Source organism: Talpa occidentalis, unplaced genomic scaffold, assembly GCF_014898055.3.
Source record: "Talpa occidentalis isolate TD23 unplaced genomic scaffold, MPIMG_talOcc4v2.1 talOcc4.3, whole genome shotgun sequence".
NCBI lineage: Eukaryota > Metazoa > Chordata > Mammalia > Eulipotyphla > Talpidae > Talpa > Talpa occidentalis.
Genome location: NW_023603184.1, coordinates 76,764,350 through 76,783,825, shown reverse-complemented (window position 1 = coordinate 76,783,825; position 19,476 = coordinate 76,764,350). Strand labels below are relative to the sequence as shown.

Below are 19,476 nucleotides of genomic sequence, written 5' to 3'. Positions count from 1 at the left end.
TTTCAACCCAAATTAGGCTTGGATAGGTGGCATCTGATACAGGAGATTTTGGAGGAGAGGCATATATACACTACAGTATAGTGTAAACATAACTTTATGGGCACTAGGAAAATGAAAATTCATGTGACTTTTTTATGGCAATATTCAATTTCTTGTGCGGGTGTGGAACTAAATCCACAATATCTTCAAGCTGTGCCTGTATTTGAAGGAATGGTTTCTTGAATACCATGTGTCTTATGGTCTTCACACCTCTGAATACACTGCAAAGTCTTCTTGGAGCTCAGGACACCACTATCCAGTGTACTGTGGGTTCATGTTCATATAAATGAAAGTAAAAGTAATAGAAGTTGGGAGTCTTGAAAATCAGTTTAGTTTTCTGCTATCCATACCATCCAACTGTCTCTAGAAGGTGGGTAAATTAAATAGATAATTAGTACCTGAGCATCAATATGTATGTAAATTTCTCTTGCTTCCCTTTTCATCATCAGTATCCTATAATCTCATATACTTTGAGAATTATATTAAACATCACAAAGTTGAGGGCCTCCCCTCATGGCACAGCGGTTGAGCCCTGGGCTGCAAGAACTGCCCACAGCCTCTGCAGTGCCGGTTTGGTCTCCGGCTGCGGGAGAGGGTCCCACAAAAGGAAAAAAAAATTACAAAGTTGAAACAGATAAATGCTTCAATTTAATTGTAATTAATAGTGTCCCATATTAAACTGTATCCATGCAAGGAATATATTGTGTATGGGGGAAAAAAAGAAGAGACCATAAATTAGGTGTTTTTAAGGTTGTAAATGATAGTTATAATTTTTCCATGTTACTTTTTGATATAGATGCATCCATAGGATGGAAGGGTATTCAAAAGGTCAGTGCTCAGATTTTAAGCAGAATTGACTCTTAATAAGATTATGTGGGGAGGAAAAAGAGATTCTATTATCTAGGAGTAAGATATAAGACCTTTGTCCACAAGATATGATGAGATTTTCAAGGACAGGTAGTTTATCCAGAATCCTTTTAAGAGGCCTCTTTAGTCAGTGTAATAGTAAGATACAAATAACACCTGTGGGATGGTAAGCACTGTTAAGATTTCAGTTTTGTGCTCTGTCATTTTTGTGTTATTTTAATTGGTAAGTTCTCTTATGAGATAAATTTAGAATTAATTTAAGCTCTAACTTATCAATATACTAATAAAAATATATCTATCTTCCAGACAAAGATGTTTTCAAATTGAAAGAAAAAATATTTTATAATAGTAGATTTGATCTTATTATCAGTGGTAATACTTTAATGGAAGCAAAAACATTGAAGATTTTGTGTTATTTTTAGTGAGTTAGTATAAGGCTTTATAATGCTATATATTAGGAGCATATGGTCATACCTCTTCAGATATATGTTTACCACACTATACCCTCTACCAAAGCACTGAATATCTGCCACCAATTCATTGGACTTGTTTTGAACTAATTTTTAACTTAAAAAATTAAAGATGTTGCAAAAAATGCTAAAGTTTCCAGATACCCTCACCAAGATTCCCTGAATATCATCTTACTACATTGTTGCAACTAGAAAATTAACAATAGTATGATGCTATTGACCTATAGATATGAAATTTCATCAGCTTTTTTTTGAGTAACATCATTTTTCTTTTGAAAAATTCCACACTACACATGGTTGTTATTTTTCCTTATTCTTCTCCAGTCTATGAGAACTCCTCAATCTTTCTCTTTTCATGAACTTCACATTTCTGAGGAGTGTTGGGGATTATTTTTGTAGATATTCTTTAATTTGGGGATGTCATATGTTTTCCCATTATTGAATCAGGTTATGTAATTCTGGCAAGAATGTTACATAGGTGCCTCAGGGGGTGTGTGTCTGGGGTTCATGATAGTGAAATCAGTCTTTTTCCTGTGATGTTGATAGGGATCACTTAGTGCAGATGGTGTCTGCTGGTTTTCTCCATTGTAAGTTACCCATTTCCCCTTTTTTGTTAAAAAATCTTGGAGGAGATTCTTTGAGACATTGTAAATCCTATTTGTCTTCAAATTTTGCCCACTAATTTTATTTTTTAAAGATTTATTTATTTGTTTGTTTGTTTGTTTATGCATAGAAGAGCTGGGGTGTAGGCCAGAGGTGCTGGGGATAAGAGGATTCACCAGAGACAGAATGGGGAGCAGAGCAGGCAGATCTACTGAAATATACTGCTGAGGGAAGAAGCCTAATTTTCTGGGCAGATTTCTTAAGTTGGAATATGTCTAATATTTTGACATAATGAACAGCAGAAAAAATATAAACCACATAGTTATAGAAAGGAGCCAAGGCATATACTAAATGAGTAAAATTACAAACTTATTTAATAGAGTATGTTATTTGAAAAATCTTTCTGGAAAGTCCCCTTGAAATATGCTTTTTTTTTTTTTCCCTTTTATACAGCCAATAGGCCTCAAAATAATTTCCATGCAAATTAAATTTGAGCTTTCTTGCGTGTTTACCCCTTGTGATATTGTGTCTAAAATTATTTTTGAGGGGAATTTCTGGTTTTGAGGAATCTGTTCAAAGTTGGAGAATGTTTGGTATATAATGAAAAATATGCATCTCCATATCACATTACCACTCTTCTTGAAAATATTTTATATCATTAAGTTGAACATGTTTGCTTAAATCTCAACTATAATAAGAAATGTATGACTTTTCAAATTCAGAGTTACATTCCTTATTTGGAGACATTATGTTAAGATTTATTCCTAATATACAGAGTCCTTATCTATTAGATTTCCAGGTATAAAAATGAGGGTTCAAGGAGGTAATAATATATAAACACTTATTCTGAGTCTCTTTATAAGGGACGCATATTTTTGTTCAATTTATGTTTCACATTTGAAATATGACATTCATGTTATAATAAGGTATAAAATAAAGGATTGTGGGATCATGCTAATTTTACAAAGAAAGTATTTTATTTTCTGATTCAAGAGTATGTCTCACTGAGATACAGTGACATATTATTTTGGTAACTGGTTATTTAAATGGGCAATATTCCCCCCTGAAACACATTATCAGGTAGAAATGTTACCTGTTTTTATTTTCAGCATATAGATATATCATATTAAATTATTTGGGAAAGACAGCAACATGGCAAATGATAGTGCCAAAGATCACTTTTTTATGACATTATTCATTTTTAACCTTTACTCAGACATATATTTATATTTACATACACATATATTTTAGTCAATAAATTTTACAATAAATAATTATTTGGCAGTGCCAAGAGTTGGGTAGTAACTATAACAACAACATCCATATTTTAATAATAAGGACAGAACAGTAAATTTTTCAAGCTAACACAGCTTTTGAAGCTTTTTTTTTTAAATTGGAATCTTGTAATATCCAGTGCATTTTACACCAGGATAAAATGCCGGTTTGTGCATTTTATTTTATATTGAAAGAAACATTGCTCAAGAAGCATACTGTAAAGATAACTTGATTTAGTTAAAGTTAGATAATATTAATCCTAACACAATATATTATTTTTAAAGCAGTCAAAATAGCTATACTTAAGTATAGCAAAATCTTTTATTGTGAATATGATTTAAAGTTTTATTTAGAAAGATTAAAATTTATGACATTAGCAAATACATATAAATTTCATTCACTTTTATTTATGATAAACTCTGCTTTCTATTCAGCAAACTATTCCTATAGTATTTTAATACATACTATTCTTCTGTATTCATGGTTGATGTTTTATTTAAATCATTACCTATATATAAACATTGATGTTTTCAAAGTTTTTTTTTCTCTTTTCTTAATAATAAATATTATGATGATTATCTATATAACTCATTACTAGCAGAGTTTACAGTATAAGTTTAGATACAGCATATTCTAGTGAAATGACTTACAATTTTTTAAGATTTTTCCATTAATCTTCTTTGACTCATAGACATTCTTTCAGCTGAAGAAAGCAGCAGATAGATTCTTCCTACATCCTCCACTTGAAATATCTGGTCATCCAACTAACTTTCTTTATTTCATTTGGAAAGTCATGGTTCTCAGATCCATCTATATCATGACTGTTATCTTCTAAGACTCTTCCACATTTGTTAGAGTCCTTTCAAAAACTGAAACCAAGCCCTGAATATAAGAATACAGACAAATGTAAGTCAAGGCCTATTGAGAATTACTTCTTAGTCACTATTATGTGTAGGATTTGGTTACCAGAAACATAGAGTTTCATTATGAATATTTTGAGTAATGGAAAGAAGTGACTACTATAAAAATACAGGATGAAGCAGAATCTCACAGCATCCAAGAATAGAAAACACAGAATGTTTCAGTCATGCAGATAGACCTAGAATATCAATATGATACAAAGAAACTCTGGTGATTTTAGCAGTAAAAATTTATGGATTGTTATCTCTGATTCACAGTTCACTTTGGTTACTTTTGCCCCATTTTGAAATGGGTGGAAGTTATCAATGAAAAAATAATTATGAAAATACACACATAGATCTTGATTCATTTAAAGTTGGTATAACCAGAGGGCCCAAATATTGTTAGCCTATTATGACAAAATTATATCATTGTCATTTATTATTCATACTTACTATAATTCCAAGTCTTAAACAGTTCAGAATATCAGAAGGTCCAAACTCCTCTAAGATTCCGGACCTTAGAAATCATCCAGGACAATTAGAATTGCTTATTTTGATGTTATCTTCATCTTCTTATTGTTTGCAATCACCAAAAGTTTCCAAGGACTATTTTTTGAAGAGCATCTTAACTGCTCAACTTCAGGTACTCCCTCTTCCAGTCACACCTCCCTACCAGGCACTTAACATAAGAAATAGCCTCACTTACCATGGCCCTCAAGGAAAGAGCAAGACAAAATCATTCCTATCAACCTCCAGGTTGATGAATCTCAATGTCTGAAGCTCAAGACTCCATTGCTACTAGAATTAAAAGTAAGTAAAATCTATTCTCCAGTGTCACATTTATTTAAGGATATGAAATAAAAGAATAGAAGAAAAATCCATAAAACAACTGCCCAACCCCCAGGTGATAATAATTCTAGGTGGTCAGGTTTTCCATGCTTTACCTCTTTCTCTTTTGTTTACAAACAACCCTTTTGTCTAAAGCATGTCCTCAACATCAGAGTCACAATTGGGATATTCTAGTATTAGTCCAACTTTATTTCTGGAAATTCTATTATAATGGTGAGCATTTTCCCACATTATGGATCTACATTTTGTCTCTCAAAGAGTGAAGATGTGGGAGTGAAAAAAGTGAAACATAACCCTTGTTTCAAAGAACATGCATTTAGTTGTGGGTAGACAGTAAATGCACAAACATGCATGGGAATGTCAGATAGGGAAAAATGATATGAAGTGAAACTGTAATTTCCAGCAAGTCTTTGCTGAGAAGGTATGATTTGAGCATATACTTGAATGACAAGAATTATATAACCTTGTAAAGATTTCTGAGAAAGGCCTTTCACAAGAGAGAGAATAGCAAATAAAAAGCTCAGAAGGCCAGAACATACTTGGCTTATTCTAATTGGTGTGGGGAAGAGTAGAGGGGATTTCATTCCAGAAAAACTGAAGACTTTATTCTCTATAGACAGATGAAGAATTGAACAGAAATTTTATAATCTGGTTTATGTTTTGAAAGGATAACTTGATATTGTGTGAAAAGTGAACTATCTGTAGGCAAAAAGACTTAATGGGTTATTTTATGTAGGGTTGGGTCTGGATAATCATCTTTGGCATACCACAGTCAGCATTGTTATTTTCCACTGTCAAGAACTGCATTGCTAATTTTAGCCAGCCTCCATGCAAATTAATGTAACCAGTGTAGGGAAGGAAAAATAATTTTCCTTTTATCTTTCCGGATTCTTCCCTTTTACCCTCCTTGTAATAAAAGACAGTTAACAGAAGAAAGATCAACAACTTTAATTATGCACATACAGTAGTTCCACTAGATAAGAAATCCAAAAGACAGATGATTGAGACTATGTACCATCCTGAGCTAAGGAATGGTATTAGTATTTTAGGTCTTCAAAAGGGGAAGTGAATTTACAGGAGGAAGAAAAATTTGGTAAACAAAGGTTGCCCTGCAATGTAAGTAAGTCTCTCAGGTGAAAGTATTGTCAATGGTAATTGTTCTCTTTCTCTTAAAAGTTCCCTTTATCATGCAAATCTTCCTTATAAAAAGATAACTTCAGTTTTCAGATTATCTTCTATGTCTGGTTTTCTCAGTTTACTTAGTTCAAAATAATCCTTATTCCAAACAGGCAATTTTTTTTAAAGAGGCATGTTTTAGATTGGTATATTTTGCTATCCTTCACTAGCCACAAACGAAGCAGTGTAAAATCATAGTGAAATAGTGCAAATTTATCCATCATACTGAAAGCATATTCCATACCCATTGTTATTGCCAGTGGGTAAAAATATTTTTCTGAATTGCTTATGTAAAAGAATAAATATAGCCAAAATTTTCAGGTTTTTATTTTGAATCATTTATTTACTCAATATAGCCACCAATGATTGTTCTTACTATTCAAATCACTCAGCTAGTACATGAATTTGATGGATTTTTCAAGATATACAAATAAAGAGAATAGTAGTAAGTGTTTTTGAATTGTTCAATGTCATCCAGAGAATAAAGGTCACAGGAAGTATTGTTACAAGTTACCCCCAGAGGAAACTTCAGGGATGACCTAGTCCTCACCTACACAATAGGACCCAAAAACAGGCATGTAAAGAGAACTTTAAGTGAAAAGGTTTGTTTCAAGGGGAGTTATATGAGAAGAGAGTGTGTGTGTATTAATTTCAACAGGTAGTTAGATACCATCTATCCTGTTAGCAAACAGTTCCAGGGTACAAGTCAGGCTGTAGAAGCAAGTTAGCAGGCCCACCTGCTGTCTGTGTTATATAGGTTGACCTTATCATTCAGCTATACCCTTATTTCCCGGCAGCTGCCCTGCTTGGGAAGTTTAGTACACGGCATACTGAAATTTGTAATCCAAGTTGACTGCATATAAGGGGGAGCAGGGAAGAGAGTGCCTTTTCTATGTTCCTCCCTGTTTCACAGAGTTGTAACCATAACTATCAAATCATGCATGTGTGTAGTTCTAAACCATATTTTCTTGCCTACCATAGTGATTCTCAACCAGCCATGGAGACTATACACTTGACTGACAATAGCATGTATAAAGGATAAGATTTAATAAGACATAAGTCTTTCTCTGAAGAGTCTCGTATTGTAAACAAGTAGACATACATTTAAATTTAATTTTTATAGGATCACAATGTTATAATTGACCACAGAACATTGCAGTAAACCACTCTAACTCTTGGGGTCAACCAGAGTTTCCACAATGGTTGGAAAGTATCATTTGAGATGAGTCTGAAATATGTATATGGATCCATTATGCAGACAATGGGAATAGAGGTGAGTGTAGCAATAGAGGTGAGGATTCCAGCAGGGGAACATAAATTGAGGGAAAATGCAAAAATACATAGGGATGTTTGGAAATCATTTTGGAAAATTATAAACACTAACAACTGTATATTAACCTATTAGCAGGGATAATGGGAATCAAAGGATGACACAGACAAAACATAGTTCAGACACATATTTAACTGTGTTAAAAGATGAATATATAATACAGGTGCATTTAGTTAGAAAGTTTAAATAGTTATCTGAACTGAGTATACTGTAGTTCTTCATCCCTTCTCCCTCCTCTTCTTGCCCCGCTTCCTTTTTTCTAATGAAAGGTAATATCAGTTTTCATTGAATAAACTGTTATTTTTCTAAACTTCCCAGCAAGCACTTATTTGAAGCTGTCTTATTTTTGTCAGCTAATTCTCCCCTCTCACTGTCATTCTCTCTTATATCATCACAGAAATACTAGTTCACGGGCAACACAGTCAAGCCATCAACTTAGAAATTAAATTACCTGCCATTCTCAAGTTTTTCTTCTTATAACCCTAAACTGCTCCCTCAGCTCTCAATGAGGCAAGCCTCTCAATATAACAATGGGTGGAAAGAGTTCAGGGCCATATCTGTCAGTTCAAGGTCACAAAGGCTTCAAAGCAAAATTCTGGGCTTTGTTCTGCAATGCTCTCCATCCAACCTTCACTGACCTCCAAATTTCCTGCTTGAGAAAAAAAAGTCTTGTGGAAAGCAGGCAAAGAGATTTCTAGTTCAATCACCGCCATAGAAAGTTGGTTTTTACATAGGACTTTAGACAATTTGCAGAGATGATCCTGTATGGAAGAGCTGCTAATAGGCTAGCAAAATGCTATAAGCAAACATACCCACTTCTGATTGTCCAGGTGTAGGGGCGTTCCTGATTTGCAATGTAAAATTGCAAAGTAAAGTGTAATGGTTTCTATATAATTATAAATAATAGACTCCATCTGATTTGTAGATATTTCTCTTTTCACAAAAATTTAATTATTTTGCTCTGCAAATAAATGGCCTTTTGGTTATGTTTGTCCATTTTTCCCCCACACTATCCCTGAAAAAATGAAAATTGACTGTAATTCATTATTCCTGGAACATGGAGCACTAGGGGCAGTAATAGATCTGGTGATGGAAATTAAGCAGACACCAATGTGTGAATGACCTTTATACCATACTAAAGAACTTGGCAGGGGGAAATCATTGAAGAGTTTTAAGAGGCAGGATGATATGCTCTGATTAGCATTTTGGAAAGATGGCTCTAGTGTTTCCTTAGCAATGAATGTCAGGAGAATAAGTGATAAGACCCTGAGTTGAGCAGTTTCAGTGAGAAGAGAGAGAAAATAAAATGTTCCTGAAATAAGAAGAGTGAGGGATTAGTTTGCTCAGATTGAACAGTCTCTGCAGGTAGTGAGGGAAAAAACAGTAACTGAAAGTGACTTTAGTCAATTCAGGCTGCTATAACAAAAATATTATGGACTGGGTGGCTTTCACAGCAAGCTTTTATTTCTCAAAGTTCTAGAGACTGGGAAGTCCAAGATCACGGGACTGGGAGAATCAGCTTCCAGTTTCACAGACAGCTGTTTTCTTTCCATTACATGGTAATAGGGTGAGAGAGTTCTCTGGGGCTATTTTTTATAAGGGTACTAATTCTATTCAGGAGGATTCTACCTTAAAAACTAATCCACTAGTGTGTAGGGTTTGAAAATAGGAATTTAGGCTGACACAAGAATGTAATTCACAAAAGAAGTCAGTTGGGAAAGAAGCTTATGTGGAAAAAATAAAATGGATCATATTTTGGTAATGTCAAGTTTGAGGTAACTGTTAGGCCCAGGAAGAAATATGTACATCTACTTGGATATGTGAGTAAAGATTAAGAGGATCTTTAATCAAAAGATAGAGAGTTTGGAGCTAGTAGGGTGATAGGTAGTTTATAGATTCACAAGTAAGAATGCTTACATTTCTCCCCCTCCACAAATTTCCAGTAGACAAAATCAACTCTTTTGCCTATATATTTTGCTATTTATTCAATATTTATGGATTTTTTTCAAGTTGTAGATATCATTTTTGACTTAATCCTATGGGAGCTGGAAATAGTATACTCTTGGGTCCTCTCTGCAAAATGCATTGGTCCTGAAATTCTCTCACATCCTATAGACAGCTTCTCTCTCGATTTGCAACTGCCATCCTTCTGTGTCTACTCATCATTAAATCTTCTTTGTTTCATAGATTCTATATTATAGAAAAAAATGTATTTCCCAGTTTATTTTCATCTTTCAAATAAAGTTCAGCTTCCAGTGGTTTTCTGAGAAAGGGTGCTGATAATGTAAACTTATCAGTACAATGTCTGAAATTTCTTATTCTACTCTAATATTTGATTGGTTGATGATTAGTCACTCTGAACTGCTGTAACAAATTACATAACCAACAAATATTTAATTTTCACTATTCCAGAGCCTGGAAAGTCCAGAATCAAAGTGTCAGCAGGGCCAATATCTAGTGAGGGCCTAACTTCTGACTTGTAAATGACGAATCTGACTATATTCTCTCAGTGGAGAGCAGAGGAAGAAAGGGTTAATACATTGGTTATTAGGCCACAAATCCCATTATGGACAATCTGCCTTCATGACCTAATTACATTCCAAAGACCCTACTCCCTAATCCATCCCACTGAGGATTAAGGTTTATGCAGGTTCATCTTGGGAAGCTACAGACATTTAGTCCTTAACAGTTGAGAATGGCTATTAAGATTGTAAATGCTTGTGCATTGGCACTTCTAAGGCTTGGTTGTCTTCTCAGTTTTAATTTTGCAATTGAAAAGTCCTATGCTAGTCTATTATATCCTTTGATTCTTAATTTTTCTCTTAAAAATACTCTTTCCCTTCAGTTCTGGAAAATGTTATTTTTAAATGTTTTTTCATTACTTCTCAATTATCTCTTTCTTAATTCATATAGCTTAGATGGTAAAAATTCATTATCTTCCCTTTTTTCTTTCTTTTGGAGAATTTTCCAACTTAAACTTTGTGTAAAAAAATATTTCAGCTATAATAGCTTTATTGTCCATGTATTCAGTTTTTGTTTCTCTAATTTATTCATTTCTTATAAACTTCTGCTCCTGCTCCAAAAATGTAATATATTTTAACTCTGAGGATATTAATTTGTTTTCATTTTGCTCATGTTTGTATTCTATTTCTCTTACGGCTTTTGCTTGCTCTGAGAATTTTCCCTGTTTAATTCATTTTGTTCCTGGCTGCCATGTAGTCTTTCTTCAATTATCTGCTATTTCTTGACAGAGAGTTAACAATGCGCTTCTGCTATGTGACCTTAGTAAGGTGGCCTTCTAACCTTTCTGTTCATCTTTTTTTTTTTTTTAAAGATTTATTTTTATTTATTTATGCATACTGGAATTGGGAAGAAAGCCAGAGGTGTGTGTGTTGGGGGAAAGGAGAAGAAATCACCAGAGACAGAGTAGGGAGCAGAACAGGCAAAATACACTGAAATACACTGCTGATGGGAGCAGTGGACAAGACAGGAGAGGTCTGCTGTGCCATATGGGTTAGCCACTTAGCCATAGATCAGGCCTTTGTGCAGTGGCTGGTGATAGCTTGATAGCACTGAGACATTAACCCCTGCACCACTAGGAGGCCCCCTCCTCATCTTTAAATAAAAAGGTGGTTTAACAATTTACATTTCATTCAAGATGATTAAATGAGTTAATCATACTCACTTTCATCTTTGGTTATTCAGAGTTTTTGTCATCCCAAAAGAAGTTTAGTAATGTTTTTTCTAATTCTTTGAAGAATGTATTGAAATTTTAATAGAGGTTGTGTTGAACCTATATAGCCAAATATGGAAACAACCTTAAGACCCCAAATAGATAATTGGATCAGTGATATGTGGTATATATACAAACTGGATTACTACTTGGCTATAAATAAAAAGATAAATTCTTTCAATTTTCAACAGTATGGATGGAACTGTGGTGCATTATACTAAGCAATATAAGTCAGAAGAAAAGAGACAAGTAATGGATGATGTCACTTATAGAAAAAGAAAACAAAGGGCCTGACAAAAGCCAATCCAATAAGATACACTAAAAATGTGACTGTAGAACTAAGGTTACTGAGGGTCCGGGGAGAGGAGAAAAGGAAGTATGAAAGGAGCACAATGGACTGTGTTTGGATGGTGGGTGATCCTATACCTCTAAATCACAAATAATGTAAGCCAATGCTCTTGCAATTGAATTAAACAACAAAAGTTTTATTGGTCTTTAGCTTAATAGTATTTGCATTTAGGGTATTACTGCTAACTTCCCAATTATAATACAGAAATAAATAGAGTTAAAAATAGACAATCTCCAAATATGTTCATAGTTTGGTGTACTAGGTGTTAGGATTTCAAAAAATGAATTTTGGGAGATACAGCTTAGCCCATAAAGGTAGAGCCATTTATAATTACATACAATTTAAGGCAGCTATTTGAAAATGTTGGTAAATTCTGAAGATTCTAGACTATTCATATCAATAACTATGTGAGGAAAAAATTGAGAAACAAATATGATTTAAAATAATGATTATGCAACCAAGTATTAAGTTCTTGTTGAAATAAGGGCAATATTTAAAAAGATTTTTTTAAGATCATATCAATAGGGAATGGAAGGGAAGACTTTATTTAAATGTTTTCTAAGTTATGAATTATCATGGGTGGATATTTTTAGGTTTATTTACTTCCCACTCATTTCACAGGTATGTAAGGAATATTTTTATCAGGTTCAGTTCAAATGAAAGCAAAACACTGTGAACAATACAAAGAAGTAGAAGATGGGATCCTTTAACAGGAACTTCCATCTCTGGCTAAAGAGTGAGAAGTAGTACTGAAAAATTAAAAGAAAATGCAACAATTAAATATAAAACCTTTTGATTACTTGTAGAAACTATAGAATCAGTAGAAGGAATAATAAATATAGGTATAAGCTAGACTAAAATATTTTACTGAAGATGGGGTACATATTTACAATGAAATGTGTGTACAGTGGATTTATACAAAGGTGGGGAACAAACAAAATAGAAAATGAAACTGAATTATGCCCATTTTATGAACAGCACTAATAGTAGTCTTCAATTATTTTTCCTATTTTCTGGAATACACCCTCTTAGGAAATTACAAGTGTGCAATATGCTATTAATATTTAACTATAATTACAATGCTGTGCAGTGACTCTCTAAAATTTATTCTTTAATGCATTGGAAATTTTTGTCTCTTCAACTGTAACTCCCTATTTCCTACTGTAACTCCCTATTTCCTACTCTCCCACCTAGTTCCTAATCGCCTCAATTATACTCTCTATTTCTATGATTTTTGACTATTTAGTTACCTTATATATGTGAAATCCTGTAGTGTTTGTCCTTCTGTGACTGGTTCTTTCTGTATCACATTTCATCCATAGTGTTACATATGGCAATAGTCCCTTTTTTTTTCCTAAAGAAATCATTTTGTTGGAGAAATTTCAGGTTCACAGCAAATTTGAGAGGAAAATACACAGATACATCCTACTTATCTCCTGTCCCCATACATGCTTATCCTCCCCATCATCAACATTCCCCACCTATCCTATCTGCCTGCCTATCTATCTATCTATCTATCTATCTATCTATCTATCTATCTATCTATCTATCTAGTCACATGAAAGGTTTTTCAAAGTGTTTTACGTTATTAAATTTTCTGCTGTGTAAATGACCAGTGTTTGATTTTATCATTCTGAATACAGTGCTGCATTTAATTCTCTCAAGTTCTTTCCATTTTGTTGACAGTGACTACAGTTTATCCTTTCTTATGGCTATATCATACTCCATGGTGTGGATGTACCACATCTTCTTGATCCAATCAGACACTGATGCACATTTTAGCTGTGTCTCTGTAAATCATGTATATGGCGCTGCTATGAACATTGTAGAACACGTGGGTTTTTGTGTTGATGGTTTCATATTCTTTGGACAGATGTCCAAGACTGGGATTGCAGGGTCGCAGAGTATTTCCATTTTTAAACTCTTAATGTAAATCCAGGTTTCTTTCCAACATGATGTCACCAGTTCACATTTTCACCAACAATGAAATAAGTTTCCTTTTCCTACATATCCCATTTAGTAGGATGTCTCCTTAATCTTGTATTTTCTTTTGCTGTATAGGAGCTTTTGAACTTTTGTTTATAGTTGATATTAATCTCATTGCCATAGAGTTACACATGGTAACTTTTGTATATGATATATAGTCATCCATCTTTACAATTATCTTTTATGCAGGTTTAAATATTAAATATTTACATATTAAAATTTTTAATAAAAATATAACTTCAAAAAATAAAATAAAATCACATTCTACATTGCAAATTTATGTTTGTTTTACCATTTTCCTATTTCCAAACATGTACCATCTTAGATTTTTTTTTATATATCCCTCATTTTCTTGTTTATTTTATGTGTTCTTATACGGTTGTATGTGTGCATGTCCTGTGTTTTCATCATAGTGATTTGGTGAAAGATACAGAAGTGGAAACACATGTACTCAGTCCCCTATACATACTGTGATTTATTCCTTTAAAATAACATCTATAGTCTCTACTCCTTCCCCAATCTCCATTGAAAACCTCTTATGTCATATAAATTCATTGTTGTAAATAAAACATGTGTATATGGGCTAATCAACTTCATCATCATAATGTAGTTTCCATATCAATTTGTCAAGAGCAAAGACTAAATTCCATCCCCTTATAGAAAGGGATACTATAGAAATGAGATTACTACTAGGGACTATGAAAATCAGTGCAAGTTTACTTCATAAATTGGGGCCACTATCAAATGGAAAATGATTTAGTAATCTAGTGGAAAATGATTTAGTAGTAATATTCTGAGGGTATTGCTAACACTGAGGGTATTGTTCAGGAGGGGAGCATTTATCTGCAATAATAGTAGTACTTACCTCATACAATAATTGTGCAGATTGAATGAATTACTTTGTGATGTTTAGAATTGTGCATTACACAAAATCAGATTCAGGTTGTGATGATTATTTTTGATGTAATATTGTTCTTTCAGTGCCTGAAACTAGGCTTTGATTCTCTCAAAATATCCTCAAATTTGAATGTGAATAACTGTACCTTAGAGGTACAGCTATGTTGTTGTTGTTGTTTTTTTTTTCATAGAATTAACTGATTCAGTTTCAATTGTCATTAATTGTTTTTGTTGAATAGTCTAAATTGTACAAAACCTATAAAATTATGTACTTTATTTTAAATAATTACATTATTTGATTTTTGAAAATGTATTCAGTATGGAGTCTTAGATAAAAACACAAATTTTAGAGACAGAAATACTAGTTATATAAATTTGATTAAGGTAGTTAATCTCTTACTCCATAGATGAGTAATCTCAGATTCTTCATCTAGGAAATAAGAATGATAATAGTTTCCTTAGCGTTTTGCTTTACCAATTTGAAATAATAATATAATAAATGTGCACTATTCACTAGAATGCTAGTTTCGTGGTGAGGACTGTTTTATCTGAAGCACACTGTGGAATATATGCAGCCAAATGAAAACTCAATGTGAGGTAACAATGGTCATTAATAATAATTTTAAGAAGGAGATATAAACTGTGCACAAAAAAAGATTACTATCACTGTAATAATCCAAAAATGAAGAGTATTTATGATTAAAAAGTTACCCTTTTTAAGGAAAAGTTAAAGAATAATAATATTTTTCATATTGTGATTTAGATTGTTGGATTTTTCATTTATTTACAAATATAGTATAATACTATCATTATGCTTAAAGTATGTAAATTATAAAATCTATATTCCTAATAACTTGAAATATTCCTCTTTATATCATATATTTTAAGGAAAAGCAAAATTTAAATAAAAATTCCCTAACTAGGAAGGGAGAATCAAAATTTAAATAATGAAATGTAACAATAGCTTTCCTTTTTAAAAGTAAAGGCTATTTTACCATCTCCCTTAAAAATAATTATGGAAATTAAAAAAAAGAAATCAGAAAGTATTATAATTTGAGATCAATTTATGATTATTTAATGAGATGATTATCTTTTTCATAAAGAAAATCCTTTCCATTTTTATAGATAAGAAATTGTGGTGGGCAGATCAAAGCTCAGCTCAGCTGGGAACCTGCAGCAAAAGAGATGGAAGAAACCCCACAGTCCTAAGAAATAAGACTTCTGGGGTTGTTCATATGAAAGTATATGATAAAGAAGCACAGCAAGGTAAGTCTCACTAATGAATTCATAGCACCTTTGGAATATACAGTGTTCTCATTTTTCATATTATTTTCTCAATTCAACAATTGAAAGTTCCTATTTTTGCTTCTAAATAAGTAAAAGAGAAATAATGCCATTAATACTGAAAAAGAAATACCTTTATCATAAGTGTAAAATGAGCTTTCAAAACATTAATAAAGCTTCCCCAGGAATCTTAATTTGTCAGGTCTTCAAAGAGGAGACTTATCCACTTCTTTATTCAAAAATATAACAATAAGATCTTTGTAAAATATATAGAGTATATAATTGACCCCAGGAACTAAATGAACTAAGGGACTTCAAATGGACTATATCAATATATGAATTTCATATCCAAAAGTAGTACATTATTTGGATCTAAACATTTTGCTTTTTTTTTTGTTTTTGCTTGTCCAAATGGTGTGCAGTGAAATGGAGTGAGAGAACTAACAGATGGTTTACATAGGTGGACTTGTCACATTGCCCAAATGGCAATTAGATTAGAGATGCCAGCCAGTACAGCCCCACACCTGCTAGTCCTTTCTTAGTTTTTGCTTTATGATCCATGGCATTAACAGAATTCCCTTCCTAGAGAAATATATTTTTTTTTCTGTTATACTTTCCTACTTTAGTTTCTCCCACGAAAGTCTTTTGCTTCTTATACCTTTGTTTTTTTTTTAAATTAGGAAAAAAATTACAGAAGATTTAAAGGGATTTTTATCACAGGATTTTGAGCCTATAGGCTAAATCAAAGAGGAATTGAGGATAAGAAGAGTGAACTAAGAGGATTAATAATTCTGAATAGAGTTGACAACCCTCAAGCAGGCAAAATTTACTAGAGATATTAATACAGAGTCACTCCTGCCCAACAGAAGACAAAATAAAGATCAGATTCATGGTTGTCTTCTTTATAGAACATGGGACAACTTTTAGTCTGAAATTTCTTGCCAGGAACAACAGAAAAAAAAAGTATATATATATAGATATATATATATATCTATATATATAGATATATAGAAATATATAGATATATATCTATATATAAATAATATTTTCAAGAGAAAAGGATTGCTTATTGGGTTCTTTTCATTCTTGAAAAGATATCAACACCCAAATTGTAATGCAAACATGTGTATTCTGATACATATATATTCTTTTTTTGGTCGTTGTTTATTCTAACAATGAACAGGGATGGGCCTCCCTGGTGGTACAAGGGGTTAAGATGCAACCTGTGAAGCTATTCACAGCCACTGAAGCACAAATTTGATCCCTAGCCGTCCAGAGAGCAACACACATGGTGCAGCAGACCTCTCCTGTCTTGCCCACTGCTCCCCTCAACAGTGTATTTCAGTCAATCTTCCTGTTCTGCTCCCCACGCTGTCTCTGGTGAATCCTCTCAGCCGCTGTGTCTCTGGCCTGTACCCCAGTTCTTGTATGCATAAATAAGTAATCTTAAAAAAAAGAACAGGGGTATTTTCACTGGCAATTCAGTAATATAACATTTTTATATAATTTGGAAAAATAAAAAAAAATCACAGAACTTTCATAAATTTTAACACAACCAATTTGTTAAGTATAAAATCTTACAGTGATATTAAGTTTATCATCTACACTTAATGAGTTTATAGCTGGAAATGCACAACAGAATATACACACACAAATATTTCCAAACAAGGAATTTAATCTATCTATATTCACTTTTAAAAATATGAACATACATTTTATTGAAATTAATACATCAAAATTTTTTCTTGATATAATTCCAATAAAGTTTCTGGGAGGAAAAATCTTATATATCATATTTGACTCAGTTTGCTCATGTTGCAAAGAATTTCCCTCGTCTTTTAAGGATTTTATCTTGTAGGCGAGGTGTTGTATTTTTCACACTGTGGAAGTATTACCACTCTCAAGAACCTCTAACACTTAGAAACGGATCATGTAATATAACTAAGCTTAAAATGCAGTGAATATACTATTTTTACTAGAAGAATATGCTGATAAGAGCATCTGTATTAAAGACAGTCCCATTAACAGAATCACAGCAGGTAGCTTAAAAGCCTCATTAGTATGAAATATGAGCAATTTAGGACTATTTAAGGTATTAACATTACTACCTCTTTGGATTTCAAAGTACAATTAGCTATTTCATTTATCATTTTTGACATAGATCACTGGAGAGCAGAGACTTCTCGTTAGTCAAGTAGACTTTCTAGCTCCACACAGCTTTGAGATACGAGGTTTGAACATCAATAACATTACAAAGAGTAAGCCAAGATAGTAATTCTAACTTACTAGATAATCACTAAATTATTACTTTTAAAACTAGCTAATATTTTCCTATATCAATATATATTTAATAGGCATAGATCTTACTGAAAATAATGACTCTTTGAAAAAATTTTCTCTGCTCCATTATCAATGCATCCTATGCTAAACTAATAATGTATGCAATGTATATTGTTGCTATACAACATAACTGTAAATATAGGTTGATTTTGATATTAAAAAATAAAGGTAATACAATATGTATTACTATCAGTGAATTTATATTAAAAATGTGCAGTCTCAGATGCTTCTTTTTTACTTATTTGTGATACTATCAAATTTATATGAATTGACTCTCTTCCCTATTCTATTTTTCTTTACTTCTTCAATTCATTTGTTTTCTCTACCCTGCATTTTGTGTTTCTTCAAACCTTAAGTGTTAAGCATAAATTGTCAAACTGTTCCCTGCCTTTCAGTCTTCAATGGTAGTTAAATTAAATCTGCATTTAAATGAGTAACTTTATATATTACCATGGTGTTAATATGCATTCAAATTATTTATGTAACCAGAAGTTGGAAATTTTATTTTAGTATTATAAGTTTGACGATGGGGAATAAATCAATTAATCTTCATTAGTTTATACAGAAGATACAGGCAATCATTTAAAAAATTCAGGGCAATCAAATTCTAGGTTGAAGCTATGCATAAGATAAAATTCAGCATTGACTGAATTGGCTACTATAAGAAATTGACAGAACTCATGACAATTTCCATTGAACACTTAAATCCCATCAGACTATCTTGAATTCAGGAGATAAGAATTAATGAGTTGCACTGGTATTTTGAATTTTCCATAGAGGACTATTTTAAATAGCTTTCATCATGCTTTGTAATTCTCATTGGATTTTTTACACTTTATATCAATGCTTGAGCATCCAATAAATGACATTGCACATCCTAGAATAATAAAAATGGTGTAAAAATTAGATATTTAATGAACTTGCTGAGTAAGTTTGTAAATTACTTAACTTCATGATACTGGCTTTAATTAGCACATTGGGTATAGTAAATTGAATGGTGTATCTTTATAGAATGTCTACCTGTGATTACCTGACTAATATTTGTCATTGCTACTACACAGGAATAATTGGTATGTCAATTAGTTAGATGACTCTTATGAGTGTGTTTTAAAAAAAAATTGGCAGAATTATGGTGCTAGGAATGGCAACATTTATTTCTTGACTTAAATATATCTATATCTATATATTAAATATATATACCTCCTCTCTTTTAATCACATAATCTTTGAATTGAGCTAGTAATATAATCACAATTTATTTAATACATTGGATACATTATACTTGAAAAGAAAGTAACTGTAGAGTTAATGTGAAATTTAGAATTAAAAAAATTCTATTATTTCTGTGATCTTAAAGTGTTAGGGGCTTATGACCTA

General features: G+C 32.4%; 1 protein-coding gene across 1 annotated transcript in view; it reads left to right on the top strand.

The window, feature by feature from the left end:
- Window positions 1-19,476, top strand: part of LRP1B (LDL receptor related protein 1B) — a 1,722,250-nt gene that overhangs the window by 1,243,270 nt on the left and 459,504 nt on the right. Inside the window, exon 33 of the mRNA XM_054699700.1 lies at window positions 15,602-15,742. Within this exon, the coding sequence (XP_054555675.1) occupies window positions 15,602-15,742 (141 nt within the window). The remainder of the gene's footprint in view (window positions 1-15,601; window positions 15,743-19,476) is intronic.